Below are 21,972 nucleotides of genomic sequence, written 5' to 3' on the forward strand. Positions count from 1 at the left end.
CACGTAATAATAATGAGTTTATGTTAATCTGTGTCTTTAAAGCCCATAGGTAATTTTTTTTTTTAACGAAACTGTGTATCCCAGAGTTTGGTGCATGTATTTTCAATATTCTAATGTCTTCCCAGTTAACTGTTTCCTTGAGTAGAATGAAGTGTCTCTCCTTATCTCTTCTGATTAGTTTCAGTTTGATTCTAGTTCATCAGATATTAGGATTGAGATATAAACTTGGTTCCTGGTCCCAATTATCAGAGTGCTTTTGTTCATCTTTTAATCTCAGGCATTGCCTCCTTTTAACTAAGGTATGTTAAGGGGAGGCAAAAGATAGATGGATTATGTTTCTTGGCCTATTCATTTATTCTATTTCTTATTATTACAAAGTTGAGGCTATTGCTATTTAAAGTTATTAAAGTATGTGCTAATGGTGCTCATTGTGTTGTTGATTTTTACATTTGTTTGTGGTATTTTGTGTTTTAATAATTATGATTTTTTTCCTTTTGCGATCCATTTGACTTAGTATTATTTTCAGCCCAAAATAACACTTCCTATAAACTATTTTATTTGATGGTTGAAACATCATGACCAAATAGCAAAACCATTGCCTCTCTCATAGTTAGAATACACGTACCAACTTCACATACTACAATTCCAACTCTACAGCTCAAAGCAGCTATGCAAATTCTCTCTCACTATCAGTGCAGGACTATGGTTTGCTGGGGGTTATGCTTGGAATGGGGACTGATGTTGATTTCTCCTCAGATGTTTTAAGTATTACTTGCTATTACTTGCATTACTTAAATATTTAATACTACAACACTAGTTCATAATATCTTGATCAATATACCTGGAAGTTTGTTTTCCTATTAAGGATTTTTCAAATATTCCTGGATTTAACTACTCATTCTTGGCAAGACTCAGGGCCTTTATCTCTAGGGATTATTGAAAAGAAGTCTGTTCAAAGAGATGATCTCATTTGAATTTGTTCCAAATATTTTAACAAGCTTATCTATTTAATAGTGATGGTGTAGAAAAGTCTTAGACAGTATTGCGAATATAAATGGAAAAAATGTTTTCCTGATCGAATGACCCAGGAATGACACTTGATGTACCCTGTCCTTATGTTTTATTCATTGTTGTAACAGTCTATGGATGGTCTGAATTTCCTGGGGTCTTCTACATACAGGGAAATTGTTTTTTCACAATGAAAGAGAGGACTTTTGGAGATTCTATCTGAATGACAGAGACTGAAGGCTTCTGGATATAGTCATGAAAACTTTCACCATTACTGTTTCAGTAACTTAAACCACTGATTTGCCATGTTGAGTATCTGGCTTATTTGTGAGCCACAAGGATGCTGCTATACTTCATCAAGACCATTTGGATGCCTTTTGTAAAACTGATGCAAAAAATGCATATTATTAATTGCATGGTTATGAATTTTTATTTAAATAAGGCCATATAAAGATGGTTAGCAGTTTCTAATTACTAAGCGAACATTTTATACATATGCAAATAATACATCTTGGCATTTTTATGATTAAATTCTCTTAGACTGTGACAATATTCACCTACCCTTTTTAGTAAGGTGTGATATTAAATATAAATATTTTGTATTCAAATTTTAACCTTGATCTTCTTATATTTCACTGAAAGACTAAGATAATAGAATTTTTTTTGTGGAAATGTGTTTTCTGCAGTCTCCTGGTACTCTTTCCTCATGTACTATATGTTCATATGTTGTCATGTGTTCTGTGAAGGTGGATAGGTACATGAAATAATTGCAATCATCCCAGCAAAAGAATCTTTGATACTTATGGACCAAAAATAAGACCTTTGTTGTGAGTACATGAGACCATAACAATGAAAAGAAAGCTAAAGATTACTGTGATATACTGAAATAGAACAGATTTTTAAGTCATATGTTTTCTCAGAAAGTATCTAAACTGGGAAAGATAAGATGCTACAGAAAGAAATTAATCATAAAATTCAAGTACATTTGCTATTAGTGTCATAGACCACTTATTGGGGGGGGGGTTGCATCATTATGTTCCATTTGACAAAATAGCAAGTTAAATATTTTAAATGTTATAAATGACAGTGTTTTATCATTTTTTCCCATAGGGCATTGTGTTTTGTGTGCCTTGTTAAAAAGGATGAATACTCACTTTAAATACATTTAAACAGGGAAATTAAAACTTCTGTATCTTTACAAGTGCTTAAGGTATCCAAGACCATGTGTGTCTATTATATTTTAGTTGCTTACTGTTGTATATTATATGTGTATCTTGAAATTGAACAATGACTACATTAGTATATATGAATAGAGAAAAGCATATAGGGATGCTTCACCTGTTACCACAGACATTTATTTGGTATTGTATAGTAATATACATGGTATTACAAAGTGGACAGTTTCCCTGGATATTTTCCCTTCCACTCATGTCTTCTGTGAGTATATGATTTTATGTATCTCCTGAAAGTCCAAAACTCATAAATGAGAGAATGTGAAAAATTGTTCCTTTTGATCTTTATTATATTGACTTATATTTTTAGTTTCATTGTATCTTGTTTTGTCATGTGATATTCCTTCACTCCTCTTCATGGGTGATAAAATTTCACTGTTAGGCAAAGTATTTTTTTAAATATAAGACTATTTTTTCAAAAAGACATGTTTTTAATGATGGATACCACTATTATTTTTCAAGAAGTATGTTAATAGTAGTTCAGAATTAAAGTAGTCATATTATTATTTAGTGTTAATATAATCAACCCTTTGATGATGTACATTACATATAAGTGTAGTACTTTGTAGCCTAAATAAACTGTTTTCTTTTATTAAATAATTAATCACATAGAACTCTAGAAGATTTGGCCTAGTGATAGCTAATGCTGATCAATACCCAAAGCAACTGAACTGTGTAGAAGTAAAATTTAGAAGACAGAATTGCTCACAAGGGATCTGAAAAACCCCGTGTTCTGTGACAGGAATGTCTTTGGCAGTAGGAAACTTCAGGGATGACGATAGAATTTCTGACTCAGATGGAAGCATATGTGTGAATGAGTCATGCATAAGATGCATCCAAGCTGCTTCTACAGCAGCCCTGACTCTGCACATGTCCTTTTCTGTTACCAAGTTCATGCAAATGGTATTTTGTTTGCTGTTAGTCCAAGTATATTTCTTTACAAGTAAATATTGATTATATTTTACATATAACAAATAAATTAGTATATAAAATAAAAGAAATAATATCTATGATATATAATTTTAATTCAAGTCCAGAAAGTAGTTCATGAGGTATGCATATGCTCTTTTTTTCTTACTCAGATTATGTCTACATTCCTATTAAGTGAACAAAACTTCACATGATTTGTTCTCAGCTGATGCTTACAGTGAAACATCCATGAATAATGACATAGCCACCATGGAAATGTCTGATGGGCTGGACAGTGTTTAATCATTTCATAAGAACACCAACAACCACTCTAGGAGATGGATATTTTGGAAGTTCCTGAGGTACAAAAGTTGAAATAGAGGCAGAGGGAGACTTAGTAACATGCTCAAGGTCAGGATGATAATAACCCAGTGAACCTCATTCTGTCACCAGGTGTGTGGCTTCAGGGTCCACAGCTTTCTTCACTGCTCCATTTCTGTCCAAGTATTTCTCAGATTCTTTATTGCTACACCATGTACAATACAATCTGAGGTATTATTCTGTCATACTAGTTATTAAAATTCATTTTACATTATTAGTATCATTCAGGAAGAAGTGATAAACTTGAAAATAGTGTGCAAATGGGGAAAAAAGGTAAAATGACAGCATAAGAGAAAGGGAAGAGGTCTGAAGAAATAGTACTATAGTCCATTGAGCCACTGACATATTGTCTAATTTCCTTACATTTTAGAATTCAAACAAAGATATGTTTGTAAATATATTTAGAAAATGAACCCAACTGTCACCTTTCCACTCTGGCTATGCATTTTCCTTGACTGTTCTGCTTTTGGGGATCCAGGCAATGAATTCCTATGTGAGGATCCCTCTGTCTCTCTGCCTAGCTTTTCCTGAGAGTTCTGGAAAACTATACTGTATCCTAAGGCAAGACTTGGTAAGAATAATGGATTAGATTAGGTGAAGTAAAGAAACTTGTGAAAAAATTGATGGGCGAAGTAATTGTGTTACTAATTAGTACAATCAAGCATGAAATGGAAGTGCAATTACTAAAACATGTCAGAGTCAGATAAGGCTCTAGATAATTGTGAGCTCAATAATATTGGTGGCATATGGTCTGGTTCAAAATCTACTTACTTTTTTAGATTGTGTCTAAGCTTATTTTTGGCATGTAGTGTCTATGTCTAATAATAAAAAAATAAAAGTACTGACATGGTTCTACAAGGACCAATACTACTGTAGGCAATACCCAAGTTCATATTTATAAATATTATACACAGGTATTTCCAGAAAAATGTTTTGATCATTATTAATTGAAATACTTGTGTTTAACACCACAATCATTTTTTAAGTTTCTCAAAGGAGAAATCTTTCTCTGTTTATTTGCTATTATCAATGCCAGGATGTGATGTGCTATAAATAACTACTTTTAAAGGTATGGGGAACAGAGATACCTGTATCTGTTTTCTGTCTAGGGATAAACTGACATTGAGATAAACCTAATACTTAGAGATTTATTAACAGAAATTGAATGTAGCTTTTGCCAAGGGGAGGCTCAATAGTTATTTACTAATTGTCTACTACTGGTTAACTATTGTAGAAGACAACATGTGCATCATGACAGATGGATTCACAGTCTTGTTCACAATTTGTCACAGGCCCTGTTCTCCTGAGCTCCTTGTCTGAAATAAGCCTGAAGAATAAATGGGCCAAAACAACAATGTCACAGAATTTGTCCTGCTGGGATTCACTCAGGATCCTGCTGGGAAAAAGGCATTATTTGTTATGTTTTTACTCATCTATATTGTGACCATGGTGGGCAACCTGCTCATCGTGGGGACAGTGATTGTCAGCCCCTCCTTGGGTTCCCCAATGTACTTCTTCCTTGCTTCTCTGTCACTCATGGATGCTGTTTATTCCACTGCCATCACACCCAAGTTGATGTCAGATTTGCTCTGTGTTAAAAAGACCATCTCCTTCACAGCTTGCATAAGCCAGCTCTTTATAGATCATTTATTTGGTGGTGTTGACATTGTCATTCTGGTGGCAATGGCCTATGATCGATATGTGGCCATCTGTAAACCCCTGCATTATCTGATTATCATGAATCGTCGTGTATGTATCCTTTTCTTAGTGCTGGCCTGGGTGGGAGGTTTTGTACATGCTTTGTTTCAAGTCCTTGCTGTTTATAAACTTCCATTCTGTGGTCCCAATATCATTGACCACTTTGGCTGTGACGTATATCCGTTATTGTTACTTGCATGCACTGATACCTACTTTATTGGCCTCTCTATCGTTGGTAATAATGGGGCCATGTGTATAGTGATCTTCATCCTCCTGCTACTTTCTTATGGAATCATCCTAAGATATCTCAAGAATCACAGTCAGGAAGGCAGGCGTAAAGCTCTATCCACTTGCAGCTCCCATATCACTGTGGTTTTCCTCTTTTTTGTCCCATGTATTTTCATGTATGTTAGACCAGTTTCTAGTTTTCCTGTTGATAAATCCATTACTGTATTTTATACCATTGTCACTCCCATGTTGAATCCTTTAATATATACTTTGAGAAATTCAGAGATGAAAAATTGTATGGAAAAGCTCTTGCAAAAACTATTGAGTCACAATAGAGTAAGACTTTCTTCTTGCTGCTTATATTACTAAGCACTAGGCAACTATCATGAATAAATTCTAGTAGTGTGTGTTCCACCTGGAACATTGACTTGATATTGTGAAATTACTGTTATTGTTAATATAATGGGTAAGCATTGTTCTTTGTTGTGATTTTTTTTATAATTAGTATAATTGCTTATACTATCGTTCCTTTTTTAACTATCACTTTTAGCCATTTTTGTTGGCTAAATTTTCTATAAATAATTTTCATTAAACCTTTACATACAGTATATTTTAATGTTTTTCTTCTCTGCCATCTCCTCCAGATTCTTTTTCCATCCCCTCACAACCAAATTCATGCTCTTTTCCTCCTTTGTATTTTCCTTCTCAGCTTTGCCAAAACCAAATATTAAAAAATAAACACCAAAATAAACAAATAACCAACAAGAAAATAATGCCAAATAAAACCAAATTAATCCCCTCCACAATAAATCAAATCCAAAAAAACACATGTATTTCATTTTCTGTTACTCTTGGCTGTGAGGCTTATCCTCAAGTGTGGTTGATATACCCAGAGACATCCCATTGGAAAATATTGTTCTTTCTTCTCCAAAAAGTTATCAATTATAGCTAAATATTATTGGCTATATCAAATATAGCCAAGATCCATTCTTGGTTAGGTATGAAACTTTGTGTTCACCGTCTCTTTTCAGTACTGGGATTTTGTGTGGTTTGAATCTATACAGGTTGTGTGCATGCTGTCACAGTCTCTGTGAATCAATACTTGCATCAGTGTCTGGAAAACATTGTTCTTATAATACATCCATCACTTGTGGTGATATGTTTTTATGATTTATTGTACTTGCCTGAGGATTTATAAAGCAAAGCCAGCTTCAATCTATAGAGATCAGGAGGTGGTGGTACACACATTTAACCCCAGGATTTAGAGGGAGAGCGATCTTGGAGTCCAAGACCACCCTGGGCTACCAGAGAGTGACTCAGAGCTCACACATTTAAACCCAGGATTTAAGAGGTAAGGTAGAGGCATTCAGTCTAAGAGTTAGTGTCCAGCCATGTTGAGGACAGCATAACAATCAGAGTAAATATGAGGAGCAATCTGAGGCTTGCCCCTTTGGTCTGAGCATAGGTAGAGGTAAGAGCTAGTGCCCAGATGCTTTGCTTTACTGATGTTAAGCTTAAAGCATGAACCCAAATATCTGTCTCTGGGTCTTTTACTTTTTATGCTACAAATACCAATGGCTTTTATAATCTTTCTACCTCCTCTTCTGAATAAGTTCTTGAGCCTTTAAGGGAGGAATTAGATGGAGATATTTCATTTAGGATAAATGTGATGTACTTAGTCCAAAATTTTTTAAAATATAGTTGGTTTGGCAAAACTCATTAGGCTTCCTTTCAACTAATGCCATATAGTCATATGTATTATAAAATCTCTTCTTTTAACAGAACATCTATACTATTTTCAAAAATATGATTAATAAAATTTACAATTCAATCTATCTTTAGTTTGAAACAATTTTCATTAAATATTTTTTCTAGATTAATTAAGATAGTTATATCCAGTGATCTACTCATAATGATTTCAATTTTGTATGCACTGAATAGTAAATTGACTTAATTTTCATTTCTTCATCCCTCAAGGTATTTATTTCTTTGTGCTGAGAAGCTCACAATCTACTTGCTATTTCTTGTAAAGTATGGTATGGTTATTATTTTCTTATTATTTTAATATCTGTCCCTATTCATTGCACATAAAGTATTTCTTATTTTAATGACATACAGTGTTCTTTATATTTTATGTTCATGTCCTTAATGATTTCTTTCCAAATTATTTAATTTGGTGAATTTATCTTTTTCCTCATTTCATACTTTACTATTAGATGCCAGTGAAGTCGGATTTGAAGAGTAATAAACCTAGTAATGATAGGTTGCACACAATTGAATCTCCATCTTATGGAGGGATTTAGCTGTGGTCACATGATTTGTGGAGAAAAATTCTTCTTAAATGTAATGCTATATTTCTCTTTCTTCAACATATTTTTGGTAATTATAATTGAAACATGAACTAATGTTTGGGTTATGAGCAACAAGATCTGTTTTGTTACTAAAGCTTTATGATGAGTTAATTAAGAAAAAAAATTGAACAATTGGGAGCCTGAAAATTACATGGAATGAATTACTGAGAGAAATTTTATACTCATACAGATTTGAAGTAAATTTTCTTTTTTATATTAAGCAGTCAAAATATCCCTTTTAGCAGGTGACATGATCTTATACACAAACTACACTAAGGACTCTACCAGAAATCTTAGTTATAAAACCATTTTCAACAAAGTAACAGGTTTACTTTGTGGGTGGGGCAGAGTTGTAGACAGATCATGGGGAAGATTAATTTCTTCCATAAATATTTAGTTGGTTAATAAAATACATTATTGAGTTAAGACATTTATATAATTATTCTTAAGGCCTAGGGGCCATCATTAAAACAGTGGGGAAGTGGAAAGGTTTTACAAGACAGGAGAAAATGGTGACTAGAATGAAACAATGTTTTGGTTATAAAAGAAAGGAAACCATGAAATACAAAATGCTCACAATTTAGAACTAATACCTACCTCATATATATAGGAAAACTACCAAATTGGGTGTTTCAGAACTTACTAATGCAACTTTTTTCATATCTGTCACTCACAATTCTTTCATTTTAATTATGTTAGCAGCATTTTACATCATACCTTATAGAAATCACATAAGTATTAGAACCAGCCAAGCCCTTTCACAGAGGTGAGAGGGCTCTAATAATTCTTTCTCATATCCACCAATTTCTGCCACATGTGAGAGAAAAATTCAGTTTGATTCTTTAGAAGCAGAAAGATTGCAAAAGTTAGAGATTTGGGAAAACATCTGCAAAATACTATCTTCTCAACATTACAGGGTCATTGCACACATGAATGATAGCATCTGGGATTGGCTGCACAAAATCAAGTCAGTCACTATTCCAGTAGGTATGGATGAGGTATTCACAGTCCATTTTCTTGGCTGAGGATCTATTGACAGTTAATAGTTTCTGGGTGAGAGGATATTTCCTTTAGGGTTTATCTCATGATAGGTTACTAATGCTGCAGTGGATGGCCTTCCACCAAGGCTCATATAGACTATATAATTGAACACAATGGGTTGCAGGAAAAAAGTAAATAAATATATAAATAAGACCTGAAGTTGGGAGGGGTACATGACATTGGGATTCTAGCAGGAGTTGGAGCAATTGAGTAGGCATGAACATGATAAAAATATATTGTACACACTTATGAAATTGTTGATATGGTGATAGATATGGATCTATTTGCAATCTTCTACATGTTGATATCTAGTTATATCAGCACCATTTGTTAAAGATGATTTTCTTTTCCCTTGTACCTTTTGTCTTATTTGCCAAAAATCAGGTATTCATGGATGTAGGGAGCCGTCCCTACATTCTCCATTACAAGATGGCACTGGCATCCGGCTGGCGGTTGGCATAAATAAGCTTGTGCGCACGTGCAAGGAGATTTCTCCCGCGCCTCTCCCGTGGCGTCATTTGGCCTGATGAGCGAGCAACCAGTCAGGGAGTGACACGTCCTAAGCGAGGCTGAGTTTCTATATAAGGGTGTGGGTTTTTGCTCCCGGGGTCTTCGCTCTGCAGTTGGTGTAATCTTATGCTCTGCCTCTCAAGAAGCATTAAAGCTATTATTGCAGAAGGATCCTATCTGTGTGCCGCGTCGTTCTTGCTGGCGAGACTGGTGCTGAAACCCGGGAACTCGACCAATCCATCGTCAGCACCATCGAAGACCCCCAACTTTCGAGTTGGGAGGATTCAGAACTGCGAGGAGGTAAGTTCAGTAAGTTATGACTGATCCTCATAACATCTTTGCTTTAGTATTGGTTGGTATCGCTTTCATTCTCTTTCTGTTGATCCTCTTTTGTTACCATCGAGGCCGCTGCTAAGGAGATTTCTGTACTTAAGTCGGACGTAGATAAGCCGCGGTACGCTGCGCCTCTTAAGTCTTTTGTAAATAAAAAAGCGAGGCGCTCCAGATCCACTTTTGGTTTCGCGTGGTGCCAACGCTTGTAAGACGGACGTAGATAAGCTGCGGGCGTCCGTCGCGCAGCCATGGGCTCTACGCATTCCACTGTTACAGCACTGCAATCAATCCTTACACAGCGGGATCTGAAGCTATCTCACCGACTCCTACAGCGATTTGTCAAGGATGTAGACAGTGTAGCTCCCTGGTTCGCGGTCTCGGGCTCTCTCTCATTGGCCTCATGGAGGAAGTTAGGAAGGAATCTTGAGCATGCTCAGGCCAATGGAGAACTTGGGCCTAGCGCTATGGCCATCTGGACAATGATAGAAAATTGTTTAGAGGATGAGGATTGTAAGTCTGCTATTGCGGAGGGACAAGGGATTTTAACCGAGTTTCAGGATAGTCTATCAGAAGCTGAACAAAGCGAGAGGATGGGTGCGCGCAAAAGGAAACTAAAAGTGAAAAAGGACCCTCTGGAAAAGATAGTCAGGAGGAGAAACCAAAGAAATCTCTTAGGAGGTCTAAAAAGAAAGACCTAAAGAAAAGGGAAAGCTCAAGCGGCCTCTATCCTAAGTTATATCTGGAGGCCCCGGGTATTGAAGGCCCCTCTGAGTCCGAAGAGTCTGATGTCTTGGACACGGAAGAAGAGGCAGACTTGGAGGAAGAGGCCGCCAGATATGAAGGGGAAAGGTACCACCCCGATGATGATTTTGGCTTTCCTATTACTATTAAGAAAGGGGACGAGAAGCCTTCTGCTTTATTGCCTTCTGCTCCTCTGCCTCCATATGAGCTTGATAACCGAGGGACCCGAGGATCCCGTAGAGAAGGCTTCTCCTTAATCCCGTAGAGAAGGCTTCTCCTTAATCCCGTCAGGGGTCAGAAGAAAGCTGGCTTCGTTACACCTCGCATTTCCAGTTTTCGAGAATGCGGACGGAGGGAGAGTGGCCGCCCCAGTGGATTATAATCAAATAAAGGAATTGGCGGAGTCAGTCAGAAAATATGGAGTTACAGCAAATTTTACCATAGTTCAACTAGAAAGATTGGCCCTGTATCATTTGACTCCAGCAGATTGGGAGACGATTGCAAAAGCAGCTCTGGTCAGCATGGGCCAATATATGGAATGGAGGGCCCTCTGGCATGAGGCGGCCCAAACACAGGCAAGAGCTAATGCTGCTGCAATACCTCCGGAGCAGCAAGCCTGGACTTTTGAATTACTCACTGGGCAGGGCCCTCATGTTAATAATCAAATGAATTATCATTGGGGAGCTTATGCACAAATTTCAGCTACAGCCATTAAGGCCTGGAAGTCGCTCTCCCGTAAAGGGGAGGGTAGTGGTCAGCTTACTAAGATCAAGCAGGGCCCCCAGGAACATTTCTCAGACTTTGTAGCCAGGATGACAGAAGCAGCAGAACGCATTTTCGGGGATACTGAACAAGTCATGCCCCTGCTAGAACAATTGATTTTTAAACAAGCTACCCAAGAATGCCGCACCGCTATAGCACCTTGAAAAAATAAGGGGCTACAGGATTGGCTCAGGGTATGTAGGGAGATAGGGGGGGCCTCTGAGCAATACAGGTTTAGCGGCGGCAATTATCCAGGCGCAAAGGCAGAACAAAAAACCTCCCGGTAAGACATGTTTTGGATGTGGAAAACCAGGGCACATAAAAAAGGACTGTAAAATGTCCAACACCCCTAGGGCGAGCCTCTGCACCCGATGTGGCAAAGGCTACCATCGGGCGGAGCAATGCAGATCTGTTAGAGACATTAAAGGGAGACTCCTCCCTCCGACAGAGGCTCCGACCCTTGAGGTGTCAAAAAACGGGCAGACGGGCCCTTGGTCCCAGGGCCCTCGAATATATGGGAACCGATTTGTCAAATCTCTAGAAGGGAACCAGGAGAGCGGCCAAGCAGACCCATCAGAATGGACCTGCGTGCCGCCTCCTCAATCTTACTAATGCCCCAAATGGGTATTCAGCCCGTGCCTTTAGAATCAATTATTCTGCCTTCAGGCACTATGGGATTGATCCTTGGGCGAGGCTCCCTTATAGCACGGGGGCTCATAGTACATCCAGGAATTGTGGATGATGCCCACACCCCCGAGATACAGGCACTATGCTCAAGCCCTACTGGGGTTTTCTCCATCAGTCAGAGAGACAGGATTGCACAATTGCTGCTCCTACCTCATGATAACCAACATGGGCCCATTGATGGTGTCCCAAAACAAATGGGATTCTCAGGAACAGACTCTGCCTATTTGGTCATGTCTTTAAATAGTAGGCCAAAAACTACACTTTGGATAAATGAAAAGAAATTTGAAGGCATTTTGGACACGGGGGCTGATAAGAGCATTGTCTCCACCTACTGGTGGCCGAAGACATGGCCAATGGTGGAATCATCACACTCTTTACAGTCTTGGCTATAAGTCCTGCCCCACTATCAGTGCCGCCCCCCTTAGATGGAGAACCCAGGAGGGTCAAAAAGGGCAATTTACTCCTTATGTATTACCGATGCCTGTGAATCTATGGGGATGAGATGTCATGCAAGACATGGGACTGATGCTGACAAACGAATATTCACCACAGACTCAGGGGATCATGGGCAAGATGGGATATCGGCAGGGCAACGGTTTGGGCCGCTATGAACAGGGGCGCCTTGAGCCCGTTGCTCCTAACCCCAATAGAAATAGACAGGGTCTGGGTTTTTCCTAGGCGCCACTGAGGCAGCACGACCCATACCTTGGAAAACGGAGGATCTGGTATGGGTTCCTCAGTGGCCGCTTACCTCTGAAAAATTACAAGCGGTGAATCAGCTTATAGAGGAGCAATTAAAATTAGGCCATATTGAGGCCTCCACCTCACCATGGAATACTCCAAATTTTGTAATAAAAAAGAAATCTGGAAAATGGCGCTTGCTTCATGAGCAAATGCAGCTTTTTGGCCCCATACAACGCGGTCTACCGGTGCTTACCACACTTCGCAAATTTTGGCCGCTATTGATTGTGGATATTAAGGATTGTTTTTTTTCCATACCTTTACATGAGCATGACAGACCCAGATTTGCCTTTACTTTACCATCTATAAATCATGCTGAACCGGACAAGAGGTTTCAGTGGAAGGTCTTACTACAAGGCATGGCAAACAGTCCAACCATCTGTCAGCTGTATGTGTTTGAAGCCTTGGCCCCAGTTAAAAGACAATTCCCTTCTCTGATGCTGTTGCATTATATGGATGACATCTTGCTATGTCATAAAGATTTTGATCTTTTAAAACTGGCATATCCTGTATTGTTGCAAGCATTGGAGAAGAGAGGCCTATATATAGCCACAGATAAAGTACAAATCTCGGATACTGGACATTTTTTAGGCTCCAAGATCTTTCCAGATAAGATTGTTCTGCAGAGATTAGGAATCAGAAAGGATTATCTACATACTCTTAATGATTTTCAAAAGTTATTGGGGGACATAAATTGGCTCAGACCTTTTCTAAAAATTCCCTCTGCCGAGCTTAAGCCTTTGTTTGATGTGTTGGAGGGAGATAGCCACATTGCATCCCCAAGAGAATTGACTCCCGCCGCAAGACAGGCTTTACTAAAGGTGGAAGCAGCCATACAGATGGCTCAATTGTCACGCATAGAGGAAAATAAACCGATTACTCTATGCGTGTTCAGGACAAAAGGGCTTCCGACCGCAGTATTATGGCAACAAGGTCCTTTATTATGGATACACCCTAATGCTTCTCCCATGAAAGTTATTGATTGGTACCCGGACGCGGTGGCCCAACTGGCCATGAGAGGATTAAAGGCCTCCCTCATGCACTTCGGCATTGAACCTAATTTGCTGATTGTACCCTATAATGCTGTACAGGTTGCCACCCTTGCCGCTACTTCAAATGATTGGGCTATTTTGGTCACAACCTTTGTTGGAAAGATAGACAATCATTATCCTAAACATCCACTTTTACAATTTGCCCTTAACCAGCCTATGATTTTTCCAAAAATTACCTCAAGTCATCCTATTAAAAATGGACTGGTGGTGTATACTGATGGGTCTAAGATAGGATTGGGAGCTTTTGTGGTGGAGGGCAAAATATACTCCAAACAATTTCAGGAAACATCGCCTCAAGTGGTGGAATGCATGGTAGTTTTGGAAGTACTACAAAGGTTTCAGGGTCCATTGAACATCGTGTCTGATTCATCTTATGTAGTTAACGCTGTAAAATTGTTAGAAACGGCTGGCATTATAAAAATGACCAGCAAGGTTGCAATCACTTTTCTGGACATCCAAAATTGTCTGCTTGCTAGAGGGCAGCCCTTCTTTATTACTCACATAAGGGCACATTCCGGGCTACCAGGACCCATGGCCTTAGATAATGATTTGGCTGACAAAGCAACTAGATTGGTTGCCATGGTTCTAGCCCCGCCACTAGAGGCTGCCAAGGAATTTCACAAGAATTTTCATGTGACTTCTGAAACCCTGCAAGACGCCATTTTTCCATCACTAGGAAGGAGGCTCGTGAGATTGTTGTCAATTGTCAACATTGTTGTCAGTTTCTGCCTGCACCCCATTTTGGAATTAATCCTCAAGGCATTCAGCCCTTACAGGTTTGGCAGATGGATGTGACCCATGTCTCATCCTTTGGAAAGTTACAATATGTGCATGTATCAATAGACACCTGCTCTGGCGTTCTCCATGCCACACCACTCACTGGGGAGAAAACCTCCCATGTGATTCAACACTGTCTTGAGGCATGGAGTGCCTGGGGTAAGCCTAAATGTTTAAAAACTGACAATGGGCCTGCCTATACTTCTCAAAAATTCAGACAGTTTTGTGCACAAATGCAAGTCACACATGTCACGGGCTTGCCATATAATCCTCAAGGACAAGGCATTATTGAGCGTGCACATCGCACACTCAAATCATATCTCCTTAAGCAAAAAGGGGGAATAATGATGGGTTTGCCCCCCATGCCACGGGTGGCTATAGCAATGGCACTTTTCACCATGAATTTTTTAAACATGGATGAACATGGTCGGTCTGCGGCAGAGCGACATTGCTCAGACCCATGTCGACCTAAGGAACTGGTAAAATGGAAAGATGTGTTAACCAATGAATGGAAAGGCCCGGATCCTATTCTAATAAGATCCAGGGGAGCTGTTTGTGTTTTCCCACAGAATGAAGAAAATCCTTTCTGGGTCCCAGAAAGACTCACTCGGATGGTCCTGGAGCAGAAAGATGTGGAGACCCGAGGACAAGAAAAGGGGAGCCGACTGCTCCCCCTGATGTCACTGATGATACTCAGCATCCCAGCTGTCCAAGGGGAGCCTCGTTGGGGAATCATGTCAATGTTCCCACTTCCAATGCTGGTGATGTATAATGCTCAGGTCTTTCCCCAATTCTTTGCCACCAATAGGGAGCTGGGTCTAGCCTTTTTGCCTAAGGACAGTTTCGGAGGCTCTGGATAAACAGACTTCAGCCAATACTCAAATTCAGGGGGGCTTGATGTTGGTGAACCAACGTATAGATTTAGTACAGGAGCAGTTGGACATATTGTGGCAATTGGCCCAATTGGGCTGTGAGCAGAAGCTCCCTGGTTTATGTGTCACCTCCATTCAATATGAAAATTTTACCAAAGCAGCTAATTTGTCTAAGAATCTTTCTCAGTTCATGTTACAGAATTGGACCGCAGAATTTGAACAGACCCTCCGAGAATTGAGGACCGCTATTATCCAGATTAATTCCACCCGCCTTGATCTGTCCCCGACGGAGGGCCTATCATCTTGGATTGCCTCGGCTGTTTCCTATTTTAAGGAATGGGTGGGGGGTGGGGTTATTCTTTGCAGCCATCTGCTGTGGTCTGCTGTTGCTTCTTTGGCTGGTTTGCAAAACTCAGGAATCAGGCAAAAAGAGATAAGGTGGTTATCGCCCAGGCACTTGCCGCACTTGATAGTGGAACGTCAGCTGATGTTTGGCTGTCTATGCTTAAGCAATAGGCCACCGGCCGGATAGCTCTTGCACACCTGGAGCCTAGGCTCATTGCACAGGGTAGAGTGTCTGGCTTGAGCAGCCCATGAGGGATGTTGAGCAAGGCATCGCACAGAGAGTTGCTCAATAGGCAGGCCTCTCTGGGAGGCATGTTGTCCTGCATAAGGGTTGCCTGCCCTAGTTCCCCTTTCCCAGAAAAATGGCAGAGGACAGGTCGAGAGCGCCTCGGGTCAAGCTAACAGCCTGATGGCCACTCTTGTACACAGTCTTAATGTTTATTTGGGGAGGTACGACCTCTGCCTCTATCCCTCAACATATGGGTGACCTATTTGCTTGTGAAAATATAAAGTCTTATTAAATAAGAAAAAAGGGGGAGATGTAGGGAGCTGTCCCTACATTCTCCATTACAAGATGGCACTGGCATCCGGCTGGCGGTTGGCATAAATAAGCCTGTGCGCGCGTGCAAGGAGATTTCTCCCGTGCCTCTCCCGTGGCGTCATTTGGCCTGATGAGCGAGCAACCAGTCAGGGAGTGACACGTCCTAAGCGAGGCTGAGTTTCTATATAAGGGTGTGGGTTTTTGCTCCCGGGGTCTTCGCTCTGCAGTTGGTGTAAGCTTATGCTCTGCCTCTCAAGAAGCATTAAAGCTATTATCGCAGAAGGATCCTATCTGTGTGCCGCGTCATTCTTGCTGGCGAGACGGTAGCGCGGGACACATGGATATGTGGATTAGCGTCAGGTCTTCAATTTGATTCCATTGGTTCATGTATCTGTTTTAATGTCAATACCAAGGTTTATTTTATTTTTTTTTTTACAACTCTATTGGTTAACACTTAAACAGGACCTTTTTTTTAGATTTTTAATTTTTTAAAATTTTATTTAAATTAAAAATATTTTATATATTGATTCCAGTTTCCACTCCCTCCCATGCTCCCATGCCCCTGTCTCCCATCCCATTTCCCAATCACTCCTCAGGGAGGATGAGACCTTCCAGAAGGGATCATCAATATCTGTCAAGTCATTTGAGGTGGGGTCTAGGCCATCCCTCATGTATGTAGGTTAAGGAAGTATCCCTTCATGGGGAATGTGCTCCCCAAGTCCTTTCATGCACCAGAGATAAATTCTGGTTCCACTCTCAGAGGTTCCATAGAATCTAAATGAGACCCATGTTCAGGCGGTTCTGGGACGGATCTATGCTGATATTTCAGCTATTAGTCTGGGGTCCATGAGGTACCACCTGTTCAGATCAGCTGTCTCTGTGGATTTCTGCAGCCTGGTCTTGACCTCTTTGCTCATCACTTCTCCCTACCTGCAACTGGATTCCAGGACGTTGGCTAAGTGTTTAGCTGTGTTTGTCTGCTTCTGTTTCCATCAGCTACTGGATGAAGGCTCTAGAATGGCATATAAGGTAGTGATCAATCTCATTATCAGGGAAGGGTATTTAAGGTAGCCTCTCCACTATTGCTTAGATTGTTAGCTGGGGTCATCCTTGTAAGTGTCTGGACATTTCCCTAGTGCTAGTTTTCTCTTTAAACCTATAATGGCTTTCTTTATTATTGTATCTCTCTCTCTCTCTCTCTCTCTCTCTCTCTCTCTTTTACTATTCCATCCCCAACTTAATCTTCCTGCTCCCTCATGGTCCCCTCTCCCCCATTCTCCCCTTCTTTTTCTTCTAACACCATCTCCATTCACTCCCCCCCTACTCCCAATATGCTCAGGAGATCTTGTCATTTTTCCTTCTGTGGGGTACCATGTATGTCTCACTTAGGGTCCTCTTTGTTTCCTAGCTTCTCTGACGGTATGATTTTTAGGCTGGTAATCCTTTGCACTATGTCTAAAATCCATATATGAGTAAGTACATACCATGTACTTTTTGTGACTGGGTTACCTCACTCAGGATGCTTTCTTCTAGTTCCATTCATTTGCCTGTGAATTTCAAATTCCATTATGTTTTTCAGCTGAATAGTACTTCATTGTGTAAATGTACCATATGATTTTTTTTTATCCACTCTTCAGTTGTGGGGCATCTAGGTTGTTTCCAGTTTCTAGCTATTACAAATAATGCTGTTATGAACATCGTTGAACAGATGTCTTTGTTGAATGGATTTGCATTTTTAGGTATATGCCTAACAGTGGAATTGCCAGGTCCTGTGGTAGTCTGATTCTCATTTTCCTGAGAAACTACCATACTGATCTCCAAGATGTCTGTACAAGTTTGCATTCCCACCAGCAGTGGAGGAATACTCCCCTCTCTCCGAATCCTGTCCAGCATAAACTGTCATTGGTGTTTCTGATTTTAGCCTTTGGGACAGTAGTATCTCAGAGTTGCATTTCCTTGATGGCTAAGGATGTTGAGCACTTAAGTGTCTTTCAGCCATTTTGGATTCCTCTATTGAAAATTCTCTATTCAGTTCTATACCCCACTTTTTAATTGGATTGTTTGGTGTTTTGTTGACCAGCTTCTTGAGTTTTTTGTATACTTTGGAGATCAGCCTCTGTCAGATGTGTGGTTGGTGAAGATATTTTCCCAGTCTGAGGGCTGCTGTTTGTCTTGCTTTGCCTTACAGAAGCTTCACAGTTTGAGGAGGTCCCATTCATTAATGGTTATATCAGTGTCTGTGTTAATGGGTGTTATGTTCAAGAAGCATTTCTCTGCACCAATTCATTCAAGTATAGTTCGATAGTAGAGTTTGAATTCAGGAATGATGATGCTTTTGGAAGTTCCCTCTGCATATATGTTACAGTTGTTGACATCTTTGATACACAAACTCTTGAGTTTTGTGTATGGTGATAGGTATGGTTTTATTTGCCTTTCTCTACTTGTAGACACCAAGTTTGTTGAAGATGCTGTCTTTTTCTTCTATTTTGTACTTCTGGCTTCTTTAAAAAGAACCAGGTGTTATAGCTGTGTATATTTATGTGTGGGACTTCAATTTGATTTCCTTGAACAACATATCTGTTTTTATGCCATTACCATGCAGCTTTTATTACTATAGCTGGCAGTACAACTTAAAATCAAGGATAGTAACACCTGAAGTGTTCTTTATTGTTTATTATTATTTAGCTATCTTGGTTTTTTCTTTTCCCATATGAATTTGAGAATTGTCCTTTCAATGTCTGTAAAGAATTATGTTGGAATTTTTATGGGGATTACATCGAATCTATAGATTGTTTTGGTAAGATGGCCATTTGATAATGTATGTAAGTGATCATAAAAATTGCATCAGAGAACTTCTACAGCTCATAAACATTCTCATCAAATAGGTTGGATACAAGATTAACTAAATTATCACTAGCCCTCCTTTATACAAATTACAATGAGTTGAGAAAGATTATCAGGGAACCAGATCCATTCACAATAGTCTTAAAAATATAAAGTATCTTGGGGTAACTATTACCAATCAAAAGAAAGACTTGTGTGATAAAAATTCAGGTATATTAAGAAAGAAATTAAAAATTATATCAGAAGATGGAGAGTCATGCTCATGGATGGCTAGGGTTAAAATAGTTAAAGTTACTTGAACTTTCATATTGTTGGCATTCTTATGATGATGGGCCTATGTACTTCTTTTGTTAGTTCTGAATTTTTTTTATGGATAGAGGAATAGGGATAGATTGTGTCTGGGATTTGAATTTGTCTTGAGTAGAAGAAGTTGTTTGGATAGGGTGTACAAGTTGGCAGAGTACAGAGAGATAAGAATGGGTTTAGATCAATATGCAAGAATCTTGTGGTTTGGTAGATAGGCAAGGAGGATCTTGGCTGAAGCCTAGAGTTCCCTTGGCATGGAGGCAGGGAAGTCCAGGTTAGGATTGGTGAACTTGTTCTGAAACTAGGCTATATCTGGTGAGTTGAATAAAAAGAGTGGATGAGGCAGATTCTGGTGGAAGCCTAGAAGTTATCTGTGGCACAGGTAGTATTGGTAAGATTAGGATGAATCACAGTGAGTGGTACCCTGAGATGGGATAGAGCTCAGCTAACACACAGGTATGTTTAGTTATAATAGGACATGCAACTGGATGTTGAAACTGGGGTTGACTTTGCTGATTGCAGAGAACTGACAAGGTGGTTGCCCTGAGTATTAAGCAAGCTAGACTCTGGAGAAGTGACTGAAAGTCTTGGTATAGAGTGTGGTAGTGGAAGCTTGGCTTTTTGCTAATCATTCTTGGCAATATTCAAGGCTTTTACCTCTAGGGATTATTAAGAAGAATTATGTTCACAAGAGATGATCTCATTTTAATTTGTTCCAATTATTTTAACAAAAGTTTCTATATAAATAGCAACGGTGCATGGAAAATTCCTTGAGAGTACTGTGAATATAAATGGAAGAAATGTTTTCCTGATCAATTGACCCAGCAAGCCTCTGGTATTTATCCCTTGATGCATCCTGTCTTTATGCTTTATTCATCAGTATGACAGTGTATAGATGGTCTTAATATCTTGAGGTCTTCTATGATGTGTAGGGAATATTTTTTTTCATAAGAAAGGACACAATTTTACAGAGATTTTATTTGAATGATATAGACAGAATACTTCTGGATGTAGTCAAGAGAAAATTTCATCATTAATAATTCAGTATCAAACCACAATTTTTTTTTTCATGTTGAGTTCCTGGCTTGCTTGTGAGCCACATGGATGCTGATGTACTACATAAAATCAAGACTTTTTGGATTCTTTTAGCACAACTGACACAAAAGACAAAAATTATTACAAGTAATTGTAGGGTTGTGAACTTTAATTAACTTGACAATATAAAGAGTGTTAACAATTGCTGATTATCAGGTGAACTTTTTATACACATGAAAATAATACATCTTTGTATTTTTATGAAGAAATTTCCTTAGACTGTGACAATTACCACCTACACATCTGAGTAAGTCTTAACATTAAATTAAAATATTTTGCATTTAAATTTTAAGTTGGGTATCCTTATATTTCTCTGAAAGACTAAGATAATAGTAATTTTTGTGAAATATGTTTTCAGCTGTCTCTTCATACTCTATACTCATCTATTATATGTTCATATGTTGTCATGGAGTCTGTGAAGTCATATAGGCACATGGAATAATTACAGCTCTACCAGCAAAATATTTTTCAATTTTTATGAACAAAATTAGGATCATGTTGTGAGTACATGACCACAAAGAGGGAATGCAAGCTAAGATTCCTGTTATACACTGAAAGTCAGTGGATATTTTAAGAAATATGGTATCAAAGGAAGTATCTAAATTGGAAAATTAAGATTCTAAACAAAGAAATTAATCCAAAATTCAAGGATATTTGTTATGTATTACAGATTACTCATTTTTTTTGCATGTGTGGATGAGTTGGTAGCATGGTTTTGTTTCATTTTGACAGATAGCAAATGAAATATTTCACATATTACAGATGACAGTGATTCATTATATTTGTTTTATGTGACTTGTTTTGTGTGCTTGTTTAAAAGGATGCATAATGACTTTAGATAATTTAAACAGGGAAATTAAAAATTCTGTATCCTCACAAGTACCTAAGATGCTCTAGATCAAATCTATTATATTTAATATTGTATTTTATGAATATATATTAAAGTTGCTCAATGTATATGGTAGTACATGTAAATGGAGAAAATGTATAAGAATGCCTCTTCTGCTACACAGATGCTTGTTAGTTTGGTATTGTGTACGACAATAGATGGTATTAAAAAGGGCATAATTTCTCTGGATAATTTACCTTCTACTCTCATGTCTTCTATGAGTATATGACTTTTTATCAACTAAAAGTCTAAAACTCAAAAATTGGAGAAAATATAATGTTGTTTCTTTTGGTACTGAGTTAAATTGACTAATGCATTTATTTCCCCTTGTATCTGTGTTTTGTCAAGTGATATATGTTTACACTCCTTATAGGTGATAAAATTTCATTGCTAGGCAAAATATGTTTTAAATTATAAGACAATTATTTAAAACGGCATGTTATTATTAGTGACTTATACTATTATTTTTCAAGAAGTGTATTAACAATAGTTCAAAATCAAAGCAGTCATGCTATACTTTAGTGTTTATAGAATCAACCTTTTGGTAATATACATTATATATGTCTAGTTTTGTGTAGATTATGTACTCTGTTCTTTTTACTATTACATATATAAGACTAGAAGGTTTT

The 21,972-nt window shown here is 38.6% G+C and overlaps 1 protein-coding gene across 1 annotated transcript; it reads left to right on the forward strand.

Moving 5' to 3' along the window:
• Window positions 1–4,868: 4,868 nt before the first annotated feature.
• On the forward strand, window positions 4,869–5,825 carry LOC127222264 (olfactory receptor 4A5). The gene has a single exon (XM_051184272.1). The coding sequence runs from the start codon at window positions 4,869–4,871 to the stop codon at window positions 5,823–5,825; it is 957 nt and encodes a 318-aa protein (XP_051040229.1).
• Window positions 5,826–21,972: the final 16,147 nt, after the last annotated feature.

Source organism: Phodopus roborovskii, unplaced genomic scaffold (assembly GCF_943737965.1).
Source record: "Phodopus roborovskii unplaced genomic scaffold, PHOROB, whole genome shotgun sequence".
Classification (NCBI taxonomy): domain Eukaryota; kingdom Metazoa; phylum Chordata; class Mammalia; order Rodentia; family Cricetidae; genus Phodopus; species Phodopus roborovskii.